Here is a 13,531-nt window from a genome sequence, read left to right as displayed (position 1 = left end):
GATAATATGAGAAAACTCAGAATTAAAATCAATAAGAATGTTTGTAGGGATGCGTTAGGACCTATTGGTTTTCTAGGTTTCATTTTAGATACATGATGATTTAGATTTCAGAATGTTGGAGATATCAGTAAACTATAAAGATTTGGATCCTTAGGATCTTTTTATAGCTAATGTAAGATGAGTCAATTTTAAAATTAAGTTTATGAGCTACATTTGTGAAAAAGTTGTTGAACTCTTTGCAGATTAGAGTTGGTTCAGTTATGAATGTTTCATTAACTTGTATGCAATTTGGAGGTACATCTATTAAAAATTGTATGCCTTTCCAGGTTTCACGAAGATTTTTTACATTTTCTGAAAATAATATTTTTAAATGTATTTTTTTACTCAGTTTTATTAGATTTATTATGGTATATTTATAGGGTTAAAAGAGTTTTTAGTTTAATTATAATTGTTGGATCTTTTATCCTTAATATTTTCCCTTGAATAAGATTTCAAATTTGAATTGATTTGATTATCCTTTAGTAATCCATGGCTTGAATTGACACTTGTAGCTCTTAATACTAATTTTTTTGAGTGGCACATGACAATCTAACAACAATGTTATATAGGACAAATAAGAAATTGGGGTAGGTAATCAGAAATAGAAGTTGTTAGGTTTCCTGAAATAATTTGGTCAGCGGTTACATTTAAAAAGATATTGTCAATGATTGTTGCAGAATGGTCAGTAACTAGCTTCCTTCTTCTCGCTTTCCTGATTCATATAATTTGCAATCTTTTCAGTCATCTGTCAATTGTTATCTTGCTCTATAAACTTCATCTTTTCTCTTCCAGTAACTTCCAACTCTGATAGTGGTTGCTTGCAGCCTTGTCGGAAGCGAAGATGTTGAAGAAAAAAAAAAAAACTCTTGTTGGTAATGTAAATATTTGTAAATATTTTTTATATAAGATAATAGCATTCAATCATGAGCTGTATAAATATTTCTTTCTTTTCTCCATTTGAAACTATTTTTGAAACTATTTGAATGAATTTTAATAATAAAACTATTTTTGAATGAATTCTAATAAACTAAATAAATTCTTGATTCAAAGTAGATAAAATGAAATATTTATAAATGTTTCCATTTTATATATAAATAATTATTTTATGAAATTTCAAATAAGAGCAAATTTTTAAAAAATATTTGTGCTTATTTTGAACTTTTTTGAAGACTTTGCTCGTTTGTGAATTTATATACCAATTTAAGTTTAAAATGATTAAGATTACAATAAAAAAAATTTTAAGAACAAAAAAAAAAAAAAAAAAGTTTGATTAATTTCCATAATAAAAATATTTTATATATGCATACCAAGTTTACAAAATAATTTTAAACTTACTGCATTGCCAAGAAAACAAAAGTTCAAAGTTTTTTGATTGGCAGATTTTGCCTCAGTGCTTAACTGTGAAAACTTCAAAGAAAACTTAAACAGATCAATAGCAAATTCTTTCACTTTTTTTAGGCCAGTCAATTTAACAAGTGTATCCATGGCGGCAGAAGTAACTCCTTCTTGATCTTTCAAATTATTCCATTTTGATATTGGATCATTTATATTACTCACGGCGGGAATAACCTGCAGATTACTATCAGTTTCATCATTCAATAAGTTTATTTCTTTATCTTCACACCATTTTTTTAAAGCCTTGGAATGAAACTTTGAAAATTGGTTTAAAAAGTTCCTACTAATATCTAGATTTTTTTTATGAAATGCAATGCGAGATTTAGCAAGAAAAAAAAAAGGATGTAATAGGACTTTTTTTCTTTTAACACACTCAATGTATTCATTAAGCTCAGTTTCAGCATCATCAAAGTACTCAAGTTTACATTTTTCTAGTGAAGTAAGTAAATTTATCTCAGGAAGATCTTTTTGCTTTAATAGTTCAGGAAGAATTTTTAAATAATTAATTCCAGAAAACAAATTTGCTTGCTTATCAGATAAACTAAAAAGAATAATAACTCAAGAAAAACATTTATTGTTGCCATTAACAAACAGTTTAAGTTTACAAAATAAAAAGTAACAAACTAATGTTAATAAAAAAAAAAGAAAGAAATATTCATAAACATTAAATAAAACAAAAACTTACCCTTTAACTGCACAAAATTGGAGTTTACTCATTAAATCTTTCTGAATATGCTCATTGAATATTTCAGCCCTTCCAAGACTCTTTCCATCCCAATCAACTTGAAATTTGATACCATCATATTCAGCTATCATATTTAATCTTAAAAGTTGTTCAGAAAATTTCTTAGCATTTTTCTCAACCACAAATGAAGATGCATCCTGTGGAATAAATTGCTGAGGAAATTTTTGATTCAAATTCCTTTTTGTCCACAAACCTGCATCTTGTGATTGACGTAGTTGATCATAAAAATGTTTTAACTGTGATATTTGAAATTTTAACTTATGAGTAGCAGCAAATACATGAGGATTCCATAGTATAAGATATTCCCATTTGTTATTACAATATTGAAGACTATCAAACCCATTATTTATAACATTATTTTGAATTCCAGTTATGCTTTTTTTAATACTTTTAGTCATTTTCTCAGACACAACTTTAGTGTTACATATAAGGGCTACTCCAAAAATAATCTCCAGAGATTTTTCTTTTTTTTTGTTTGCTTCAGTCATCAAATTCTCAATGTTATTAAGTGTCCATTCACAAACTTGAATACCATTAAAATTTGAAGCCTTTGTAAAAATATTTTTTGGATATACTTCAAGATTTAATTGATGTTCAGCTAACCAAATAAAACATGGAAAATATGTAAATTCAATTAGTGGACGTTTTAAAGGTTTCTGCTTTGATAGCCAACTTGATAGATCTTCAACCAATTTATTTTGACTGAGCAAAAAATCATGTAAGCATTCTTTGCTGACTAGTTTTTCAGAGACAAATGGATGCAACTCATTTGGAAGAAATGCAAGTAAATCCAAACTTTTTGCCACATTTGAAATACAGTTTTTTGAAACTTCAAACACACATTCAGCACATTCTGATAAAAGCCCTTTTTGACATATTGGCAATTTAGGAATGGTGTGACCATTGAGGCAATTCCAATCTGTTAACTTTTTACAGTTATATACTTTATTTTGCTTGTTACATACTGTAACAACCTGTTGTTTACAATTTTCGCTGTTCCAGCAGCTCATGATGACTTCTTCAGTGCAAGAATATTTTTCAGGAAGTTGTTTGTAATCTGTATATGATGAACAACTCATTGTTTTTGTGTGACCACAATTTAGAATTGCTTCATTTATTAACTCATCACAGATACGTAAAGTTGTTTTATCCAGTTCTTTAAAAGCCACTCCACAATTTATTTTGTATTGATGACCACAATTCTTTCTTTGAACAACTATTGTATTCTTGCAATTTTTTGCATATTTAAAAAGTTGATTAGATGGAAAAATGGGAGCTGGACAATCATCAGATAACACGTTGTTAAAAAAAAAATTATTTCTGTCTTTATTCTTCCATGGTAGCCAGTCTTTTAGTTCAGATAACAAATGACAAGGTAATGATATTTTATGCCCACAAATTGCATTTTCAGTTTCTACAAATATTTGACATGGTTGAATATTCCCATCTCTTGCCTGATAACACTGCATTTTTTCTGTATGTCCACATTTACGGAAAAATAAAACTTCAGATGTGCACTTGTGGTGAGGAATAGGATTATTACACACCAAAGAAGTTTGCCCTTCTCTAACTTCATTAACTGGATTTTTTGTAGTAAAGCTTTGTAATAATTGAGTTTGATAACAATTTATTGTGGCTGGATGTCCACAATTTGGATTTTTAACATCCACATTTTGAAAACATTTTGACAATTTGGATGCTTGCTCAAACGCTAAATGGCATTCAATTTTTCTGATGTGTTTACAAATGTGTACAAAGTCAACAATTTCTTTGCAAATCAAATCAATTGGTCCATAACTTCGACCCTCGTAAACAATTCCTGTGAAATGATGTTAAAGTATTTTATTATGCAATAGATATCATTTATTTCATTTTCTGGAACATTAAAATAAAATAAAATTAAACAAATACAATATTAATTATTTTTGATTAAGTTATTGGAAACTTTTTACTAACAAAACTGAAAACAACTTTTGAAATATATAAAGCAGTTATATGTATATATATATATATATATATATATATATATATATATATATATATATATATATATATATATATATATATATATATTTATATATATATATAATGTAATATAATTTATATAGAGTTACAATATCAGAAAAGTTTATTCTACCAATATATCTATGGTTTTATAATTATCTATAATTCTTTTTGAAACTATTCAATGGTTGCCATACTTTAACTGACTATGCTGTGTTTTAAAAAACAGTGCGGAACAGTCAATTATTGTTTACAACTCATTTCTAAATAAGTCATGACACTCAAATAATAAAAGTTGATAAAAGCTCTCTTATTCAACAACTATGGTAGTATTTGTAAAAAAGAAAAATAATCTCATATATCAATCTCACAATGATGCAACTGAGACTCAAGCTTAGCAACTAGGTCCAAACAGATCCCAACAGCTTTTATACAAGACATTTTTGGCCTTGAATAAAAAAGAGAACCTCATTAGTAGAATAAGTTCAAATATGGCAACAGTATTCAACAGATTTCATTCTATAACAAAATTAATTTCTTATGTCAAGACAAATAAGAAATTAATTTTGTTATAGAATGAAATCAGAAGTAAAAAAATATATATAGTATATAGTTCTGTTACAGATATAGCCAAAAAGAGGTAAGATTATTTGGGAGATCATAATTATAAAAGTGGAACAACACAAAACCAAGAATAAAATCTTGTAGTACCCTAGAATTAGTGGCAATAAAGTAGAGTATTGTCTAGAAGACAACTTTAATACTGTGGTTAGAAAAGGTAGTAATTAAAAAAATTACCCAGTTACACTAAGAGATGAAATAGAGGAAAAGTTTTTGCAGATAGTTTTGTCATATCCTTTAAAGGGGTATATAATCATACCCATGTAAAAGAAATGGTAGACTTTTTTTTGTAAATACTGACACAAATGACATTGTTTCAGACTTTCCAAAAATTTCTAGAACTTAATTTCTGAGATGAAATATTTAGTAATCGGAGAACAATGGATCTATTATACCCCAAAATACTATGTAATGGAGTTCCCTGGATAGTTAGTGAGGGTCAAATATAAGCCTATTTCATCTCATTGCTTGGCTATGGATGAGACCTGATGTGATGTGGGTGGTATGAACTGAAATGTAGGAGGCTCATCGTGTCAGTGGGTTTTTGGTGTAGTGTGCTCTGTATTTTTCCTAGATGGGTTTTGTAGAGAGTTAGGTCCATAAAGTCAATTGAGAAATCTGAGTGATTAAACATGAATTTAATGGTGGGGTGTAAGTTGTTCATAAATGTTGTAATGTGATGGAGATTTTCTATAGAGCCTGTGAATATGAAGAAAATGCGATCAATGAACCTTTTGTAGAAAGTGATGCTGTGTTTGAATTATCCAGTAATGGCTTCGTCAAGTGTGCCTATGGCGTATATTGTATTAATCTTTAGAATTTTCTTGCAATAATAAAAATTCTTTTATTCTTTGGACAAATGTTGAAAAGATGAAAAAAATTATTACTATTAAAAACAGCAGCTGCCCAAGAAGAGAAAAAACCATATAGTAGATTAAGCATTAACTAGAAACTGACTATTAGAAGATTCTGCAGAATCTAAGAGATATTTAAGCTTTGAATTGATTTCACCATTATACTCTCCATCAATACATAATTCATCACCTGATAAATCAAATGATTTGGAGATTGGAGACTTTTTTGGTCCTTTTTATTACACAAAAAAACTCCCAATCTTCAGACAAATAAAAAAGTCGTTTTTTTTATTTGTTTGAAGATTTTTTTCTTGAAAATAAAATGGCTTTAATTTAGGTGAACTGGTTAGTATTTCTGTTTTGTTATTGTCTCGTTCATTTTCCAGTTTTTTAACATGATGTCAGAATAAAGAATTAACTGACAAATTCAGTATGACTAATGAAGTATTTGGCACACTAGAAGTACTTGTTTCAACTAATGTTGGTTTTATTTCATTTGACATCAGTCCTGTTGTAGCTAGTGTTGAGTTTGCTTTAACTGATATTGGATTTACTGCTAACGCCTGATTTGTCACAGCTGATGTCGGATTTATAATAGCCCAAGTTGGATTTATTACAGCTGATGTCGGATTTATTTATAGCCCATGTAGGATTTGCTACAGCTGATGTTGGATTCGATACAAGTGATGTTTGCTTAGCTAAAACTGATGTTAGAAAAATTAAAAGAAAAAGAAATATTGATAAGTGAATTGCAAAAGAAGAACTCAGTAAATTATTTATACTCTATTATTTTTTAAACTTAAAACAAGTTTCAAGCACTTGTCACAGTTAAAATACCTAAAGCAACTATAAAAAGCTACAAAAATAGTTAAAAACTAGATCAGTAGTAAAAAATACTCTGAAAAGAGATAAAATAGAAGAATCATTAAGAGTGTTGCTATTCATCAATATAGAAGTATCAACAACATTGATTATTAAACAAGTTATTAGTAAACAAGAGAGTTTAAATTACAGTTATCCTGCATAGTACAAGTAGACATAAAGAAAACATTCCTAAATTGCAGTTAATGGTTTCATGTCTTCATTTCATATCCATGTGTAATAATTTGTTGAGATTTGCTTATTGCGTTATTGTGTTATTACGTTGTTGCAGTTAACAGTTTCATGTCTTCATTTCATACCACAATTAATAATTTTAATATTTGGTATAACCTTGTGTTCATATATTTTATGATTTTCAACAGTGTTGAGATTTGCTTATTGGAGTGTGGTGCGTATTGAATTACTTGGATCAATACTTTTTAAATAGGTAAGCAAATAATAGCAGGAATAATAGCAGTTTTAATTTAACAACATTACTTGATAACTGTTTCATTTTAATTTTGTTTTGTTTAACAAGTTAAATCAACAATACATCCTAAAATGTCTTCAAAGGAAAGTTATTCGGAATACACAAAGCAATGCAAAAATCAAAATTCTGTTTGAATTTATTTTTTAAGAGGATCAAATAAACTAACAGCAAAATGTTAAATATGTTATGAAATAGTAAAAACCGCTGGTTCAACAACAACACCACAGCACATGCATTTAAGAACAATACACAATATTTATGTATTAAAACAAGATGTTATGCAAGATGAAGGTCTAGAAAGCAGCACATCAAAAATGGTGATTACAAACTATTTATTCAACAAAAAAGATGAACCACTTTCTGCAATCGTATCACGAATGTGTGCCTTAGATAATATGCCATTCAAAGTTTTCTGCACGTCTATCGATTTGAGAAATTTGTTTTTGGCTTGAGGCGCTCAATATTATGTATTACCAAAATCATCTAACTCAATTCGCAAAATGGTTTTAAAATACGCGCAAAAATGCGGGCTAAATTGATGCAGGATTTTATAAATTTAAAAGAAGATGGAACAAGATTTTGCTTAACTCTAGATGAATGGACATCTTCAAGAAACCGATGTTATTTAAATGTGAATGTCCATGGCAAGAAACAGTTTTAAAATTTAGGTTTAAAACCTGTTGAAGGACGTTTTCCTGCAGAGAAATGCATTACGGCTCTGAAAACCACATTGCAAGACAACAATCTAAATATTGATAAAGATATTACTTCTATAACAACTGATGGGGCAGCTGTGATGCAAAAAGTTGGACGGCTTTTGCCATGTAATAAGCAGTTGTGCTTCGCACATGCGATACATTTAGCTGTAATTGATGTCCTGTATAATAATTTGAATACAACTGAATTGGTTGCTCACATATGTAAAGAAAATGTTAGTGTAAAAGATCAAGTTTGTGACTTCGATAAATCAGATGAGGAATACATTGAAGATGAAAAAGTTGATTGAACAAACTTATAGTAAAGCTGAGCTTGTTGAGACTGTATTTGTTGAGACTGTATAATTGTAAAGAAATTTCGGGCACTAGAACTAGATGGAATAGCTTAGTCGAAATGCTTGAAAGGTTTAACAAGCTAAAAAGCTGTGTTTAAAAAGCATTGGTTGACATTGCATCTGATATTGTTATTCTAGATGATGAAATTTTGTTGATTATCTCTGCACTCTAAAAATTATCTCTGCACTTCTCCTAGTGAAGCTTACTGTTGAAGCCCTTAGTCGAGAAGATGCAAATCTGCTTTCTGCTGATGCGGGATTTTCTTTTATGCTTGAGAATTTTGGATCTGATAAACTTTCTTAAAATTAAAGAAGAAATTAGAAGACCAAATAAGCTTAAGACGAACTAATGTGTCTGGAACTTTTCAGTATTTACACAATGGCAGAAAAAGTGAGACTCACGCATCTTTCACTAGACCATTGAAAAAACAATAACCAAAGTTATTGAAAACTTTGCACAAAGATTGATATTTAACACTAAAATGGAAACTTCCTCAGACGAGCAGTCAGAAGCTGATGATGTGATAGAAGTGATGTTGGAAGAACAAACTAAGCCCTAAAATTAATGCAAAAGTTGGAGAACAAAATTCAATTGAATTTATTGTCCAACATAACATCCAACTCAAGTCAACAAATAATAAATAGGAGCTTAATTTCAAAAATTAAATCTCAAATGAAATTCTAAGAAGGGAACGGCATTTGTGGCAAAATATTAGAGCCCATCTACTCACATTTGATTTTGATTCCACAATCGAGCGTGGAGTCTGAGCAAGCCTTCTCAATTGCTGGTAACTTTAAGCAGCTTTTAGTGATCTCTGCTTCCTCAAGGTGTATTTTAGGCAAATAAAACAATAACTTTATATTTTTTATTATTAAATGATATACCATATTAGAATGTTTCTGTACTAATTGAATTTGGCATAATTTTATGCTCCATTTTTATTTTTAAAGAAAGTATTTTTTATGCAATAAATAACAATGAATTATCTCAAATAAGTTATTTTTATTATTTTATAAACAAAAAAATTTAAAATATTTTCGGAATTTTACCGAATTCCGAAGAAAATTGGATTTCTAATTCCAAATTCCGATTTTTTTATTTTCGTCAAAATTTGCATTCTAAAGGCTTACATGATTATTTACGCACCAATTCATTATTTGTTGAGAAACCAGGTTTGATTTTGCTTAACAGTTTATGTGCTTCCGCTTAGTATCTCTTCACTCTATCCATTTTCTCTTTGTTTTTTATGGTTCTCTTTCTTCTCAACACTGCACTCTTCAAGATGTTATTTCTAATTAAATTGACTATGCTTTTTCTCTTTACTACTCTGCCAATTTCATTGTTATTGAAGACTTAAATGCTCATCACACTGAATGGCTTGGCTCTAACACCACTGACCTTGCTGGTATTAAAATTCATGACTTTTTTATTTCGTACTTTGGACTCACCCTATTATCACACTACTTACTACTACCCTAAAGCTGACTGAGATTCTTTTTGTGATTTTCTTTGTGATGGTCATTGGGCTGATGCCTTTTCTATCTCTGCTGATAAATGCACCCAGTAACCACCTGGATCCAGGTGGGTATGGAAGCTTTTATTCCTTCTTGTCAATTTCAAGTCAAGCCTTGTTATACTGCACGGTATTCACCTTCTTGTACAGCTGCTATATCTAATTGTAATCATTTTTTCATCTTTTTCAAAAAAACAACTCTCTTGAAAACAAACATCTATTTATTATTGCAAGAAATCAATGTAAAAATGTGATGTCTTATGCGAAGTTCTATTATTACCAGTTTACTAAACCCCCTATTTTATTTCAGAAGATTTGCTATATAGACTTATTCTTTGGAGAGGTAATATAATCAGAATCATGTAGAAGAGATAATAAAAAAGACATTATTTCAGACTTTTCCAAAAGTTTCTAGAACCTAATTTCTGAGATAAATGCAAGATTTTGTAATCTGAGAATATTATAGAAAATAAGATTTTGCATTTACTTGCGTGATAAAAAGATGTTTATTCTCCAATAAATTGTTTTTGTGGAAATTTTGTGAAAGAAATAAACTCAATCAGAAATAGCTGCACAAGTAGAAACATATCAAAGGATGAAGGTAAGTGATAAAGATTGTCTGGAAAACAAGTCACAAAGTTAAGCATTTCCATATGAGTCACCCATAACAACAATTTTGGTTGATGGATAAAAAGAAAGGACACTACAAATTTGATCAAAGACATGGAAAAAGTGCAGCCTTAAAAGGAAGAAGAATGATAAAAAACAAAAAGAAAGATGATTGAGTGAAGAGGTTATTAAAAGTATATAAAAGAATAGTCAGAACACATTATAACCTGATTTTATGAGAAATCATTAAACTGATAACTATGTACATGCCCAGGCCAAGCAAGTGACTATTGGAGTCTTTTTGAATCAAAAGAAAGGTAATAGCCATCAATACTAATATCTGAGGATGAACCAGCTGAATTCAAGGAAGTAAAAGTAAGAACCTACTAGGAGAGTTGAGACAATTTAGCATTCATAATTATAAGCAGGAAACCATATAAAATAGGTTTACATCTACTCCAGCTTGTTAGATGAAGAAGGTTTGTAAGGCTAGTCAACAGATATTTTTCATTTATCCTTGAAGTCATGATGATCATTATAATCATTTTGCTACTGGTATCATTACATGATACCAGCAACAGAATGATTATGATGATCCTCATTCTAACAGAACCTGAATTTACTGCAACATATTACTGGATTTAAAGAAAGTACTGTAAAATATTACTGGAACAAACTTTTTGCCTCAAACTTTTAATCCTAATAAATATTTATTCTAAAATAGAAGTTGAAATAAAAAAGCACTAAGAAGTTGAAACAAAAAAGCAAAATTTTCAATTGTATCAAAATTCAGTATCTTGTTAAATAATTTGTAAAATATTAAACATTGTTCACGTGTTATTTGGCAGATATTTACACTATGCATAACTCTGAGACAATTTTGTTTGCATTATAATCTTGAGAAACTTTTTTTTATTGTATAATATAATCAGCAAGTAATAATAAAGTTTTGGTAAGTCCATTGTACAGTAAGTATTTATTTGGGTCAAGTTGAATTAAGAAACTTTTTCTATTTAGGAATATAGTACTACTTTTTCATTAATATGCAACTCATTTTTATTTCTATAAAAACATTTCAATTAAACATTTTAGTTTTGTTCACAACTCAAGACCAAAATCAATTTTAGACAAAATCCTTTAAAAATAATTTTAAGATACGAATATTATTAATGCAAATTTTCTGATTCTCGAAGAGTGGAAAAGTGGAAATTAAATGCATTACATTTTTTTAACTTCAGAAGTAAAAGTTTTTTTTTCCCGGAAGTGTTTAAAAAAGTACAAAACCTTATATTCCTTATTTAATCAGTATTATTTCCTAATACTATCAAAAATTTAATGACAACAAGCAGTGAATGGTCTAAGTGAAGAATAAAATACATAATAATTAAGTAGAATAAGTTTTTGAACAAAACAAATATAATATACTAGATAGTTGTAAAAGCTTAATAGATAAGCAAATCATATAAGTACAAAACTATTTATAAATACTGGAAAACAAAAATAAGAAACAAGTACCACTAGCCAAAACAAATAAAAATTAACTGCAAAGCAAAACAAAGCTTAAAACAATATGCGCAATGTACGATATGTGATGATATTGTATGATATGTGATTATATTTTATGAGAGTGTATGATATGAGTATATATGTAGTATGAGTTTAGTCCAGTCCTAAAAAATAGGAAAAGAAGCAATGATCTAAGTCAGATTGGAAAAAGTGGGTCTAATAGAGTGTGTCAGGTAAAATTTGAGTGGTTTAGGTTTGCAATACATAAAAATCCAGATGATTTGATATTGGTATGTTCAGAGTTAGTAGTGTCAGGAGAAAAGAGTAGGAAAAGTTGGAGAGAGAGTATTACAAATAACATAAATAAGCTTCAGTTAAAGAGACTTCACCTGACTTGTTTAGTAAACTAATAATTATATTCAAAGACTTTAAAGACTGAAGAAATTAAATTAGGAGAATTATTAAACTAATTTATTATTATAACTCCTTAGTGTTTTTGTAAAAAAAAGTATTTTTTTAGTCAATTAAGTTTAGGAAAATGCAAGAGACTTTTCAGAGTATTTAAGTTCTGTTTTAGAATATAAAAAATAATAATATACTTGTGGAGCTATTTCTTTTAAAAATAAAAATTAATTGTAAAAAAAACGAATGTTAAACAAAATTTTATAGAAACAAACAAAAATCAAACTTAGATAACAACAAAAAAAAAAGAATTTCCAATCAATAAACTTTCAATAAAAAATAAAGAAGTATTAAAGAAACTAAAGAACTGCATTTCAATTCAACAATTAGATTTCTTAGATGTCTTTTTTGTAATGTAGAAGTAATAGCAGATTTTCCTTTTCTAGAACTAATTTTTTTATTATAAAAATGTCCATCACTTTTGAAATAACTAGAAAAGTCGGTAAAACTGATAAAACCCACAGTTATTTTATGAATCAACTTACTGCGAGCAATTTGATGTAACTTACATTGCAGGCATCATAACACATTGTTGCAACTTACCTCTGTTGCAACTAGCCCCAGCCTTCCCTATATGGAATTTTTTAATTAGTTTTAAGGTGTTTAATTATCCCAGTTGTTAAACGTCAGGAAGTTTCTCCATGGCATGTAAAACTATGTAAAATTGTTGAGATTTCATTATGGTTTGGATTAACTGGATTATTGGTTTGGATTATTGAATTATTGGATTATTGGATGGGTTAGACTATTGGATTAATAAGCAGAGTTGCAGATACTGCTCAAAGGAACCACTGAGTGTAAAAGATGCCTACAAACATAGTCATATCTCTTTGATATTTTTCTCTGATAATTTTCGAATGATTTCCAACAGTAGATATAATTTAAGGTAATACAATGCTTTAAATGGCAGGTCAGGTTATCCTGCTACTGGTAACATGTAATTCAGTACAATCTGCTTCATGTCCTGCTTGTAGGATACACCTTTTTAGGCAAAGGCTAGGAGATGCCAACTCCAACTTAAAACACCCTCTGCCTTGGGGCTCTTGGTTAAGTAAAGGCTAGAGATGGTGTCTTGATAAAAATACTTATCTTCAGCAGATGTTAAATGCAACCAGCTACTGTCTTGTAGAAAGCCTCCTAGGCAAAGACTTAAGGGGTAAACAGATTCTATCTGTTGACCAGCCTCGCACCCCTTCTTCATCTATTAGGCTGGCGCAGATGTATTTTTAATACATTGTTTCCAGTTTAGGATGTTGAATGCTAGATCTTCTTGACTCAATGCATGAGTTTTGCTTGTGTTTTTATGACTAGGCAACTCATTCTATTATCTCCTAATGAGGGTACAGCTCTAAAACTCAGTTTTATGGTTCTGAGGCCGGC

The 13,531-nt window shown here is 29.1% G+C and overlaps 1 protein-coding gene across 1 annotated transcript in view; it reads right to left on the bottom strand.

Annotated features, from left to right (window-relative positions):
• The window catches only part of LOC100206283 (uncharacterized), a 156,928-nt gene that overhangs the window by 34,740 nt on the left and 108,657 nt on the right, over positions 1–13,531 (bottom strand). Inside the window, exons 8-9 of the mRNA XM_065805859.1 lie at positions 2,120–3,998; positions 1,375–1,975 (exon numbers count right to left, since the gene is read on the bottom strand). Of these exons, the coding sequence (XP_065661931.1) occupies positions 1,375–1,975; positions 2,120–3,998 (2,480 nt within the window). The remainder of the gene's footprint in view (positions 1–1,374; positions 1,976–2,119; positions 3,999–13,531) is intronic.

The sequence above is a fragment of the Hydra vulgaris genome, chromosome 09, assembly GCF_038396675.1.
Source record: "Hydra vulgaris chromosome 09, alternate assembly HydraT2T_AEP".
In the NCBI taxonomy this organism is placed as follows: domain Eukaryota; kingdom Metazoa; phylum Cnidaria; class Hydrozoa; order Anthoathecata; family Hydridae; genus Hydra; species Hydra vulgaris.
The sequence above is the reverse complement of the archived record's forward strand: the minus strand, read 5'-3'. Positions and strand labels throughout refer to the sequence as shown.